The following is a 14,586-nucleotide window of genomic DNA, read 5'->3' on the forward strand; positions in this document are numbered from 1 at the left end:
TTTTAAAAAAACACACAAATTAAAAATACACTCTTTGATTGCAAAATGGGCTAAATTTTAGTCCAGTTAAACCAACACAAATCACAAACAATCTTCATTTTTCGCCAAACGGTATTTTACTTTTCAAGCATTTACACATTTTTATTACCGTATAAGGTAGTCATAGTGCTTACTTACTTAAGGTGGCGCTACAGTCATGTGTGAACTAGGGCCTCACGCAACAAACTTCTCCATCTAGCTCGGTCCCTAGATAAATGTCTCCAGTTTCGCGCTCCAAGTTGGGTGAGGTCACCCTCCACTTGTGCGCGCCTGTGGGTGTGGATTCGAAGACTTTCCGGGCCGGAGTATTGGTTTCCATGCGCACTGACGTGACTTTTAACCTTCTGGCTAAGTTTACTTCGCTGTACAGCCCGTACAGCTCGTCGTTCCATCTTCTCCTCCACTCCCCTTCGATGCATACGGGACCGTAGATTACACGAAGAACTTTTCTCTCGAAGCGACCCAAGGTGCTTTCATCCGCTTTTGTCATAGTCCATGATTCTGCACCGTATAGCAGGACGGGGATGATAAGGGTCTTATATAGCAACACTTTGGTCCCTCGAGAGAGGACTTTACCACTTAATTGCTGTCTTACAAAAGAACAGCGGTTAGCAAGAGTTATTCTGCTTTTGATATCAACGCTGGTGTTGTTTTCTGCGTTTACAGCGGAGCCTAGGTAGACGAATTCCTTGACTACCTCAAAGTTACGTCTGTCGATGGTGACGTTTTGACCAAGACGTCGGTGTTGTAGGTCCTTTCTTGACGACAGCTTGTACTTTGTTTTGCCCTCATTAACCGTTAAACCCATTTTTGCCGCCTCTGCCTCAATTCTTACAAAAGCCCCATTGACATTAAGCTAAGTTCTTCCGATTATGTCAATGTCATCAGCATATGCTGGTAATTGGACAGACTTTTGAAAGATGGTGCCTCTAGTGTTGACGTGTGAGCTCTGCACTATTCTTTCAAGCACGATGTTAAAAAAATCACATCGAAAGGTTCTGTTAAGTTGTTTCCAACCTTTACGGAGCAACGTGAATTCTCCATGGTTATCCTGCACAAACGGACAAGTTTTGCAGAAATGCCAAAACTAGACATGGCTCTGTACAGCTCGTCCCTGCAGATGCTGTCATATGCGGCCTTGAAATCGATGGAAAGATGGTGGGTGTCGATTTTGTGTTCTTGAATTTTTTCCAGGATTTGCCGTAATGTGAATATTTGATCGAATGTGAACTTTCCTGGTCTAAAACCACACTGATAAGGACCTATCAGGTTGTTGACGATGGGCTTTAGACATTCACATATTACGGCAGAGAAGATTTTATAGGCGATATTAAGTAGACTTATTCCTCTTTAGTTGGTGCAGTTTAGAGGGTCTCCTTTTTTAAAGATCGGGCAAACAATACTGTGGTTTCATTCATCGGGCATGCTTTCTTCCGACCATATCTTAAAGATAAGCTAGTGCATGCTCCTAACCAACTTATCTCAGCTGCTTTAAAGAGCTCGGCATTCAAGCCATCCGCTCCAGCGGCTTTATTAGACTTCAGCTTAAATATGGCAATCTTTACTTCGTCTAAGTCGGGAGAACGGGATTGTTGGCTTTCGTCGTCTATGTTGAATGGATCATCCTGCCTGACAGCGGAATTCGGTTCGTCGTCGCCGTTATACAGTCTGCAGAGGTGGTCCTTCCATATCCTCAGCATTGACTTCGGTTCCACTATGATGTTTTCACTTTCGTCTTTGCAGCCTTCGGTTATAGTTTTATGTACCTGTGAATTTCGTTTCAACTGTTTATATCAATCACCATAATAAATATCGCAGTTTTTCATCCTCTTTTTTTGCCGGCCCATCCCATCATATTTCCTGGATGGCGGTGATGTCTGCTTTACAAGGGTCTAGGTCCTCCGCTAATTGTTCGGCCGCACGTAGTCTGTTAAGGGACCTAACATTTCACGTGCATATCCGAAGTTCGTTGTCCTTAATTCGTTTGCCTTGGTTGTCAATAGTAAATCCGTCCGTATCCGAGGCTTGTTGGTGCTTCGCAACTATGAAAGCTTGTACGTGGCCAGGAAGTCACCCCGACGGCACAACCCCCAACCTGGAAGGCCAGATCCTTAGTATATATATAAGGAAGGGGAGCCGGATAAACCGATCCTTATAGGCCTGTGCTCCGAATAAGTCGTAGAAGCCCAATCTCCAGTTGAGGTACTAGGCACCCTATGTTCACCACAGGGAGGTGAGAGTAGTCATAGTAACAACATAAAAATGAACCCTTACTTGCAAGTATGCTTGTACTCTTTTCAATGTGCTAAATTCGTGTGCATATTGTAAGGAACGCTGGATTATTTGTTTCACCTTATAACTCATGTCTTTTTTAAACCACTTTTTTCTGACAATTCTAAAGTTTTTTGAACAATTTATGATTTTGACGTTAATTTAATATTTCAGAACAGTCATTTATTGCAGACTGCGAAACACAAACGCACTAAGCTTCTCAAAATGTAGATAAATAAACCCTCTTTAAAAGATTAGTCCAATGACTTTGTATACACTCTTGTCTATAACAAACAAAATGTTTGTTCATTTTTTTTAATAAAACAACGTTTCGTTTAAGATTTCTTTATTTTATCATAAAAGACAAAAAATATTTCGTATTCTTGAGAGTTTGAAATTATTTTAGTAAGCTGCATATATTTAAGATACATTTCGTTTTCGTGTACTGCATTGTTGCATTTAATGTTAAAAAATGTTTTTTGTTTTCTTTTTATTTTGTTTAAATTTATAAATATATTTCATATATTTTGTGATTGTTTATAGTTAAGCATGTTAAAAACTCTTCTCTGGCGGGATGAACACTTTTTAAATTTATTTATATAGGTTTTTTGTACGTCTAATTGTTGGTCGAGCTGCTGGAATAATATGGATTTAAAGTTGATATGAAATCATGCGTATATCAAAGGGAAGACATTTATATAAAACATAAATATTATGTATAAAAATTCTTATGTAAGATTATATTTTTTTTATTTCTATGATAAAGAAAGGACTAAGATATAAGCGAAACAAAGCTAAAGAAATCACACCTAACACCTAAAAAGAATAAAATGAAAAGTAAGAAGAAAATAAAGCAACAAATTAATTAATATTTTTTAATTATTTGTACATTTTGTTTGTTGTTGCTCATTTAGATAAAAAGAAGACAGAAATGAAAGTAAAGATAATTTAAGAAAATTAATATCACAAATATATTTCTATATATAAATTAAATATTATTTTACATAAGTAGTTGGTGATAAGATTGTTTGGTTGTTGTTTTTTTTTAAGGAAAAGAGTGTAAAGGGTGACGAAAATACCTCCTCTTAATTAAGCAAATAAAAACAATTTAATAACAAGAAAAAAGCTGTGTTTTTTTAATGGCTTTTATCGTACGTGTCCTTGTGTTGATATCCAGATACATATCCCGAATCATCCACCAGATTCTTGCGTCCAGCAATACCTTTGCCTTTGCCTGAATCGTCGAAGCGTTCCTTATGAGAGCCGGTATACTTTGAGGTGTCAGTTAAACGTCCAACTGTGGCAGCTGCTTTTCCAGCCTTTAAAAAATCAAAAATGTTATAAATTTCCAATACTCTTAATATAATGGTCAGGTTCAGACGACATAAGGGACTTCGTTTGCAGTCAACTGCATTCTAGTAACTAGTTAGTTTTTCAAGTGTCATAAACTTCAAACTCGAACCTTTACTTCACTAACCACTGTCTTCAGTTCATCGTACAAAAACTACCAACTAAATTATTGTCTACAAAACCCGCCTCAGGCAAGCTAAAAGTCCGTCACGATTTGTATTTTGTATTGTAAAGAAATAAAGAAATATATTTTCAAATTTGACAGGAACCCTTTTACACAAAACATTAAATGGAATTGTGCAGAAAAAATAAATGATAAGTAATAAAGTTCAGCTTCCAGTTGAATGAAAAATCCTGATCAACTGTCATCTTGACATAAGTAGACTTCACTTGATAGTCAGGGAGAATTTTCATAACTTTTCAGTCAACTTGCCTTAATTGGAAGGAAATGTTTTGACAGCTGGCCAATCAGATACTAGAAGCTTGCCTTATTTTCAAGTCCCTTATGTTGTCTGAACCTACCCAATCTTATTCATTTAAATTTACAGAAACTTGTGAAACACCAGGTGCACCACACTCAGCTAGTTTCTTTTTGATTTCATCTAGATCGACTTTCTTGGCTTTAGCTAAATCATCCAGGAATTTGTTGTAGTCATCGTAGGAGATTTTCATTGCTTTGAATTTCTTGAAATGAATACCAGTATCGGTTGTGGTAATTTTTTTATCGATAACTTTAGCTTGTTTCATCCATTTGTCAGATTGTGAAAGTGTTATTGATTTGCCATCGGATTTGGTATCACCAAACTTTGAAAAAGCCTTAAAACTATCTCGAAGGGAAGCTGCAGGTTTTGGATCTTCGATTGCCAATTGGGCAACTTCTTCAACTGGAGGCTTTGGTGAGCCGTTGCTTTCAGTATTTTCGGCCATAATTGATCTAAAGAAAAAATAGAAATATGTGTGATTATTTCGTTAAGTCTTGATTGCTTTCAATAGAAAATTATTTATTTCAATTATTAAACAGGTTCTTATATAATCTCACCTGTATATAACAGCGTGTGAACACATGTTAAGCTTAAGTTTACTAAGACACCTATATTCAATTTCTTGACAATTCCTATTCTAATTGACTAATTAAATCTGAAACATTAAAATTCAATTGAATTTTTTCAAATATTTTATAAAAATTGCTAAATAATTCTCGATATCAATATCACAGGATTTAGGGGCTTTTCACACCAAGTCCAAAACCCGGTTTTTGCAAAATTATCGGTTTTGGCCGAAAACCTACATCAAAAACTCAAGTTATCCCATACATTTTTGGTAAACCAAATGTTTTCGTAAGCCACAAGTTTTATATAAAATCTCTCGAAAACTAGTAGCAATTCAAAGTTGAACTAAACAAACAAACCTTTCGAAACATTCAGTGCTCAAACTAATGTCAACAAAACAGCTGATGGCTCCTGTCAAAACAAATATTTCATTTTTAAAATAAATTTGGTCATGGTAAGTAATATTTTATATACAATTTCCTTACAAGGACGAGGAAGAATTGCTCATGGTTCGTAATAACGTTTCCAAGGGATGCGTCTTCGAACTCGTCGCCACAATTATGTTCGACGCTTTGGCTTACTTCCTGGAGAAAGGCTTTCCGGGAACTCTGTTCAACTACAAGGGTTTGGGAGATATGAGAAAGGCAATAATTTCATTTGTGGAGTAGAATAAGTATGAACGAAAATCTCTGGTGGAGAATATGTCGCAGCGGGCTAGGAACATTTGCGCCAAAACAGTAAACAATGTGGGATAGTTTTGTTCCAGTAAATAAAACCACAACAGTGGGCTATCGCCCATTGATGGGCAGAGATGATAACATCAATAAGATCCTCAATCCTTTGGACAAGCCAGGCGAGTCCTCAAAGCAAGAAACCAAAGAGATAGTCATGGAGAAATTGCAGCCTATCATAACAGCTTTACTGATCGCATTTTCAGATCCTTTAGTTCATTGCAGAGTACATCGAAAGTTCTGGGGTTTAATTTGAATTGGTTAGAAAGTTAGAATTCAAAATAAATTCACAAATAATTGGAGAAGAAGCAAATTTTTGTATTAATACAAGATTTGACAGAAGTTGAAAAAACAAATTTAAATGTCAAATGAAAACGTGTTAATGTTCGGTGTGAACGATTTTCGGGGTTTCGAAAACTTTTTGCCAAAAACTCGGTTTTGAATTTGGTGTGAAAAGGGTTATACGTGTTGCGGTTTTGAAAGAAAAAGCAAAATCAAACACACTCAGAGTCGAAGTCGGGGATAACCTTAAATCACCAAAAAGAAGGTGTATCTATTGCAGTTTTAATTGTTGTGAACATCGGAAAATCATTGTTAAACTGCCTTTTATCGTAATTGGTTGCTTTCAATCTCAGACACATAGGGTATGCGGATACCTTTTTGTTAGTGTTTTAGGTGTAAAATAACAGCTGATCAAAAAAGCTGAGATTTCAAAAAAGGAATCCAAAGGTATCCAAGAATTTCAGGGGTATGTAGGTATCTAACAGAACAGCTGATTCAACACATGGTTGAATTTCAAGAAACTTGAAAATTGATTTCAACTTTTTGTATTTGTTGGTTAGCAAAAAGATACAAAATGTTAGTTGAAGTTGTATTTAAGGATGTTCTGTAAATAGTAGACGATGAAGACGCTATTTACCTCCTTTATCTAGGTAAGATATAGGAGGTAAATATCTAGGTAAGATAAAGGAGGTAAATAGCTAAGATAGTTTTAGTTAGGATAGAGTCTGCTTAGTGCTCAGCTCTGAACTAAAAAAGAAAAACGCCATAATATACCCTATCCAACACCAGATTGAACGAAGCCATTCAACCAATATTTTGACACTTTAAACGACAGTTGCGTTTGACATATGTCAAATGAAAGGCCCTACAAACTTAAAACCACAAAATGAATGATCCTATATAATAATTTGAATTTTAAATGGTTTATATTTTTATTTTAAATTAACGAATCTTAAAAATGTCTACTTGTTTTTTAAAGCTCTGTACTCCTATCATGCTATAAAATCGATAAGATACGAGAACATACCTAAGCATAAGCAAGTGCAATTGAACTTGTGAGGTTTACTATAAGTCGTTGTATGTATGTCCTATAAGTTCCAGATTTGTATACATATATGAGTATAATATGAACACCGTCAAAAACAAAAATTTTATTTACTAAATTGTATCCTTGAACCAAAAGTGTCTGCAATCCAGTCGTGTACCTTATTTCAATTGTTCCCTGTTATTGAAGCATGTAAAACCTTTCATTGTGAACTCAATTTCTAAAATTCTTTTTTAATGCAGTATTATGATGTTGTCTAAAATAAAATTTCAGATGTTTTCCTGTACATCGGAATGTAACACACTTTAGGTAGGTCAAGGTTTTTGTGTGTTGAATGATATTTAATGTAAATAAAACTTGCATTGTTATGTTTATCATTCGACATACAAAATGGGAGAAAAGTTCTTCTATAGCGTACATATGTATGTTTGGAACAGCATACGTTGAAGTTTTGAGGACAAAGAAAAAACTTTGATCCTTTTGAGATAAAAGTATTTTCTTTTCAAACAGAAGTCTTAAACTTGATAATACTTTATACTCTTTTTATGTTTTTTTAAAAGTATTACATTATATGTTTACGAAGTCTAGCCTTGTACTTGGTAACTTCACGAATTTCATCTTTACGGCCTTGAAAAGTTTGTGCAGCATACAACTAATCTTCTATTTTAGGGCAAAAAAGTCTAATATGGTGTTAACTTACAAGATTCCATTCGTGAAATAACACGGTTAGGAAAGTTTTCTTGCAAAATGTAGATTGTTTTTTTGAACATTTGGCAATTTTAAATATTTTAAAGCGTTGCTAAAAATATGTCGTCTCATTTTAAGTAATGACGTAATTTGTTCTTGAAAAGTGTCAAAATATGACAATGTCAAAAGTGACATCTGTCCAAACAACGGAGTGAAACATCTTATAAGAAAACACTTTTTTAATTAAAATATCAAAATAAAAACTTGGAACGATTTAAAATGCAGTGTGATTTTGTTTGTTTAGCAATTTTGACTTTTGACTTGTCATAAATATCGCTGAAAGGTATTACAAGCACTCAGAAAATCCGCAAAATTTGAAGTAGGAATACTATTTGAAGCACAGTTCAACACATAATTTTAACATTTCTAAACAATTTGTAACGCAGAATAAATAATAATAATTCATTATTTCATGATATGATAAACAATTAATTAACAACTGCATCACTTTTATCAAGTACGGATATTTTTATCTCAAATATCTCCCCTTGAGATTACCCCTTCGCACTAAGTCACTAATTTTATTGATTTCAAAAATAATAATATTGTATCACTTAAATTAAATGTGTACAAGTACATACACACGTATGTAAAAGTTTATATTTTTTTAAGCGTGATAACGATAATAAAAATAATTAAACACGACAAGTACCTAAACTTCCCCTTGGAATGTGTGAAGTTAACTGACATTTTGTATTTTATTCACAATTTGCGACACTTTAAAATGCGATAAAAATACATTATACAAAAATTCTTTGATTCCCTTTAAGGAAAACGTAATCATATTCTTTTTAATACAATTAGCATTCTTAATTAATGAGTAATTCTGAATTATGATAAAATAAAAACTGAAATGAACTTTAAATGTATGTGGTTTCATATTAAGATGATTCATTATTCATGCCTACGTCATTTTTACATTCTATTTTGTAAATTTATGATAATGCATTAAAAATGCATTATTGTGTGCTTTAAACACGAAACTTCGAACAAATATTCGGAATTTCATGATATTTAACCTATTTTATTGTTTGTCTTTATGTTCGAACAGTAAAAACACTTTCAACTTTATAACTTTATCAAACAAAATACTCAGTGACAGTTTGTAAGGAAACACATACCAAACAAGCCTAAATCTGGGGAACAAACCTATCAATTTGAATTGTTTAAAACTCAAACGTCAAATGGCTTTGGCTAATTACTAAAAGTCAAAGTAACCATTAGGAATTAGTTAATTTAACTTAAGTGTAATGTTAAGATCATTTAAAAATAGTAAAACTATCTCTTTAGCTTATGTCAGAAACTCAAAAGTCAAATGGCTTTCGCAATTTACTAAAAGTCAAAGTAACCATTTTGAATTAGCTAACTTTATTACAATGTAAAGATCAATGACAAAGAGCAAAACCATTACTTAAGCTCAAGTTCGTAAAATAAAAATGTTTGACATTTTCGTTTAGTGAAGTAGGAGGTGTCCAATGCTGCGAACGGCGCCAAATCGATAGTTCACTGTCATCACCAACACTGCCCGATAGAGCTGTGTTATTAACCTCAGTTCGCACTCTACGTAATTGTGTTGATAGTTCGCCAAAACATGTAAATTTGCTGCGAAATTCAGTCAAAATAGACCGGATAGCCACCTTAGTAGTTCGACTAAATTTACCACAAATTAACCGAGCATGCATTTTGATTGGTAGGTCGTTTTTCTGCCAATTCTTGATTAAATGCATGCTGCATTCAATCTGAGGCCGATAAGGTATCCGGATGTCTTTTTGATACCCTGAGGCTTCACAAGAGTAAAATCCAATCTAGCTTCTCTTCCGCAATCTTATCCGCAGTCCATTGTTTTTTTTTTCACTGGGCATATTATGTCTCGCCATAAGCAACCTCAAATGTCACATTTGACATTAGAAACGGTTAATCTGTTGTTTACTTTTTTGTTGATTCACCTTTAGTGTCGGTAGTTATTTTTATTTACAGATTATATAAAAAAAAGCCTTTGAGTAAACAAAATTTAGCCCTTTAAAAAAATTAATGCTGGTTATGAAGTTGGAGGAATTACAACAGCTTACGAGTACTATTCAAGAGGATAAAAGAAAACACAGGTTTTGGGTGAATCCATTACTCGAAGTAAGGGAACTTCATGATTTGGAGGCACACCTACTCAAGGACTTACTATGGGAGGACGGTGCAGACTATAAGAATTTTCGTAGGATGTGGGTTGACCACTCTGAAGCTGTTTTGTGCCTAGTGAAGATAACTTTGAAATAATGAATTTTGGCACTCGACGACAATTTAAACGAAATGAAATTTTAATTTTAAAAATACTGTGAAAAATGAACGCTCACCACTGCATACAACACAAACCTCAAATTTGATGACAGGATTTTGATCTAGCGACCAGTTCATGGACTGGATGTTGGATTTTTGGTTTCTATTGGATTATCTGATGACAGGCCGATGGTCCTGTGATTGGAAATGTTCAATGGAGACCCCAAGTTAGTGTTTTACATGTACATAAAATAACAGCTTATTCAAACAGTTGGAATGTCAAGGAATTCAAAGGTATTCAAGAATTGACAGAACAGATGATTAAACAATAATTTTTTACTTCAAAATCTAAATGTTTGTCTGCTTTTTATGACCAACTGAAAGTTGTTCTTGTTTTTTCCAACTATCTCAATTTAGGTATCTAACTCTTTCAATAAGGTATCTCTAAATTCACCTATTGGCTTCGTTCAATCTCGTGTTGGATAGGGTATCTTGGATACTTGGATTTTTAGATACCTTGCTGAACGAGTTGGATAGCTGTATTGAGATAGCTATCAAAAAATAAAAACAACTTTCAGCTCTTCACAAAAAGCAGAGAAACATATTTTAAGATTCAAAGTCAAAATTATTGTAAGATAAAACATTGGATAATTCAACTGATTCGTCAGATGATGATGAATTGATAGGTGCATAACAAATAATTAAATAAGAGATATCCTTAATCTGTAATCTATGTTAAATTTCCTCTTAACTCAATTGGAATTCTATAGATTAATAATTTAATTGCAAAATCATAACTACATACCTCCTAAAATTCGGAGGCAAATAACTTCTTCATCGTCTATTATATACAAAACATCCTTAATACATTTTGTATCTTTTTGTTTACCAACAAATACAAAGCTGAAATAAATTTTCAAGTTTCTTGAAATTCAACAATCAGCTGTTCTGTCAGACATCTACATACCCCAGAAATTCTTTTATACCTCTCGTTTCTTTTTTTGACATCTCAGCTGTTTTTGATGAGCTGTTATTTTACACGTAAAACACTAACAAAAAGGTATCCGGATATCCTATCTTTCGAGATTGAACGCAGCCATTGAATGCCACCATTATAGACCAAGCTGAAGATGTTTGACAGTGACGCAAACAAAAAATGTATTAGATCTGTCAAAACCAGTGTTGCCAAAAAAAAGCAGCCCGTATGTAAAAATTATAAGATTCTCATGACACATAAAATTTTAGTATATTGACTGGGCAGTGCTGATGATTTTCTTTCATTTACAACTCCAACAGATCTTTTTTTAGGCTCATAAATAATATAAAGTATTATTATAAATAAATTACATACGGCTGCAAAAGTGGACATCTCGAGTGTTGCAATATACATAGTGAGTTTATATCCTTGTAACTATAAGAATAGTGTCAAAGTGCTCGAATCGTATGTCGTACTATAAAGTCGTGGTACATTTGATAAATTTAATGAAGAACAGTAAAATTCTCACATTTCAGATGATTTACATTCTTGTTAAATAAAACGGAACTATCTTCTAGAAGTACATGCATACTTCCCAGAAGACCAATCAGACACGTATAGACTGAGGTAAGCACCTTGTCACATAAATAACATAAACATTTATTTTAAAAGCCATAAAAGTTGTCATTTGCAATTAATTTACCCATTACTACTTATTTTATAATTTAAAAAATATAAAATAAAATTAAAGATAGGTACAACATATAAAAGAAATAAAATCGCACAACACAAGGATTCTTAACGAGCTGGGGCAGTTAAATTCACCTACTTACATTTTTATTATTTTGATTGTGTGATCATCACAAAATCAGCAAGGGGGCTTAAAGCCTTTTAGTTCAGGTCTTATTTTCTTGAGATTCATTCATATGCATGAATACCAATATAAATATATGTACATAAATGTAACTGACCTTTTTTTATTATGTTAACAAAATTCGAGTATTTCTTTTGATATGAAAAAAATTAAAAAAAAATATTATAGTTATGAGCGAGACAATGGGCGCATTCAAAAAGCTTGTGACTGTGTAGCCAGGTCATTCTGATTAGCTAAATCAAACTAGATTACAAAATGAGTTGACAATTCTCTTTCGGCTTAGTTTACAAATTTGTGTTTACAATATTAGTGGACACTGATTTTGACGTATGACAATCAGCTGATCGGTAACAACACACAAATTCCAAATTAAATGTATCGTTCAGTATTTAAATATAGATATAAATTACTCAAGTTATGACTTTTATTTGATTTTATTGAATTCAAAAACAAAATTGATTATTTAAAGTTCTCAAAGTTCATGATTGATTAGCTCTGCAGTGTAGTTTTGGATTCACAAAGCTAGTCGAATTTTGACTAAGTAATCACTCCTTTATTGAATTTTTCCCGGTAAACCTTGGTGTAAGTTAATGATTACAGATTGTGGGTACGTTCGTTCAGCATAAAACTGTCTGACAATTATCTACCACTGAGTTGTGGGCTTACACGCTTGATAGAAAATTCATCAACCTCTTAGAATTTACTGTCATTGTTCGCTGACAGTTCATTGTCAAATATACGATGTTCAGCTTATATACACTGTCGGAGAAAATAAAGTGCAAATCCCAAATCTTCCCAAATCTTAAGTCGGATTGAAATTCTTTTATTTAAATACATATATTATATTTAATTTTACTTCCAAAATTTGTTTACAACATGATCTTAATAAATGATAGGTTATGTTGAAATATTAAAAAAAAAGAAAGGACAAAATAAAGTGCAAATTCAAAATATGAACATAAATAGTTTAAAATATTCAAAAACAGTTTGATAAAGTAAATACAAATTAATAACGAGTGGCTTCGCCTTTATTTTGAATAACTTCAGCAAGACGTTTGGGCATACTGCAGACAAGATTTTTTTTTAAATCAGGTGAAATTCTATCCTATTCATTTTGGATACTTTCCTAAGAAAACAGTTAATTGCGACGCTCATCCAAAGTTATCCTGCCATTTAAAATGGACCTTAGGTGCTCAATAGGGTTACGGTCTGGGAATTGAGGTGGCCATTATAGAACATCAATATTGCTTTCAGCAAAAAAATATTTTGCAATTCTGCTTGTATGCTTTGGGTTAGATTTTCTCTGACAATATTGACGTATCTAGAACCCTTCATTTTAGTGTCAAATTTAATAATATTTTCAACCCCCTTAAAGGAAAAACATCCCCAGACCATAAGTGACCCTCCTCCATGTTTGACGGTTTTTTGAATACACCTTTGGCTCAGTCTTTCCGATGGTTTTCACTTAACTCGTTTTCTGGCTTGTACATTTTTTTTATTCAAATTTGGACTCATCGGACCAAATTACGTGCTCCCAAAAGGATTATGGCTTTGATAGAAACTTTATGCAAAAGCTAGCCGTTTTTTGAATTAATTGGCCGAAGTGAAGGCTTTGTTTTCGCAAAAAAGTTTCTTAAGCCAATTTCATTCAGTCGCATTTGAACAGTCCTTGGCATAATGGATAACTCTTCTAGATCTTCTTTGATGCTTCTGGCCGAAGATAATGGGAGAGTAGTGCTCTTAAATTGGAGCACTATGAAATTAAACGAACCGCCTTAGCACTTTATTTTGTCTGTACTTGATTGTCAGATTTCAAACACTTAATTGTCAAACAAATTTTCTGAAAATGGTAATTGTACTACCTATATGGTTGTGAGACATTGTAATTGTAAGCAAATTGCTCACTGGCAGTTCTGTCAATAGTGTACGATATACCAATCGTATACACTTAGATTAAATTAGTGTTCCTTAAGGCAAGTAAACACTCTCTGACTGATCATCAGCTGTCAAATAAGAACATTTTAATTAAGGGCATTTTTTTTGGAATGTGGGTTATAGGGTGTCCCAGCAGAATCGCACATTTTAAGAACATCGGGATTTTTAGCTTCCCATAGGAAGTTATTGTAATGGGTCCGATTTGTCAAGTTGAAAATTTTGAAATTTCTCGACGTTTCAAGGTCCCTAGAGTCGAAATAAAAGATTTTTAGAAAGATGTCTGTGCGTGCGTGTGTACGTACGTTCCTACGTCCGTAGGTTCACGACGTTTTTTTCGTCGTCCATATCTCAAGAATCAGAAGAGATATCGATTTCAAATAAGTTTTGTTATACAGATAATAAGGCAGAAAGATGCAAAAATTGCTCTCAAGAAAATTGCGTGGATGGTTTTTTTACCATAGCAGTTTAAAAAAAGGGTAACATTTTGGTTAACCTTAAATATCTTACGAACCAAAAACGCTAGAGACTTGAATTAAATTTTATGTAATATATTGTAACGTGATATCAAAGAAGTATATTTTTTGAAAAAAATCCATTTTACGGTTTTTTTATAAATCAAAAAAACTGAAAAAAAAATTGTCACCTCCAAAATTTTATGACTAAAATATGATTTCATCTCCAAAAAAATTTTGTGCAACGAAGAACAATGTTTTTGACATCTGATAAAATTTTGAGAAAAATCGAATTGACAGTTTTTTTTTATAAAAAATAAAAATCTAAAAAAACATTACTCAAAGTTGTTAAAAATTGAATATCGATTCAAATATCTTTTCAAAAACTTGAAAGTTAGGCTTCAAACTTATTTAATGTTATAAGAAATATTGTTTTCAACATTCTGATAAATGTTGAGAAAAAGCGAAATGACAGTTTTCTTACAATAAATAAAAACCTAGAAAAATTAATAAAAGTTGGAAAACATTTATTTTCGACTCAAATATCTTTTCAAAAACTTGAAATTT

General features: G+C 33.2%; 1 protein-coding gene across 7 annotated transcripts in view; it reads right to left on the reverse strand.

Moving 5' to 3' along the window:
* Positions 1–2,639: 2,639 nt before the first annotated feature.
* Positions 2,640–14,586, reverse strand: part of LOC129944502 (tubulin polymerization-promoting protein homolog) — a 379,947-nt gene continuing 368,000 nt past the window's right edge. For 2 of the 7 annotated variants that reach the window (XM_056053975.1, XM_056053973.1), the window contains exons 2-3: positions 4,207–4,594; positions 3,258–3,629 (exon numbers count right to left, since the gene is read on the reverse strand). In XM_056053975.1, coding sequence (XP_055909950.1) covers positions 3,447–3,629; positions 4,207–4,587 — 564 coding nt within the window. In that variant the 5' untranslated portion in view covers positions 4,588–4,594 and the 3' untranslated portion in view covers positions 3,258–3,446. Of the gene's footprint in view, positions 2,946–3,257; positions 3,630–4,206; positions 4,595–4,699; positions 4,741–8,166; positions 8,220–10,236; positions 10,346–14,586 lie in introns of those variants that run through there. The other 5 variants (XM_056053971.1, XM_056053969.1, XM_056053974.1 and 2 more) reach the window with 5 other exon arrangements.

This window comes from Eupeodes corollae, chromosome 2 (genome assembly GCF_945859685.1).
Source record: "Eupeodes corollae chromosome 2, idEupCoro1.1, whole genome shotgun sequence".
In the NCBI taxonomy this organism is placed as follows: domain Eukaryota; kingdom Metazoa; phylum Arthropoda; class Insecta; order Diptera; family Syrphidae; genus Eupeodes; species Eupeodes corollae.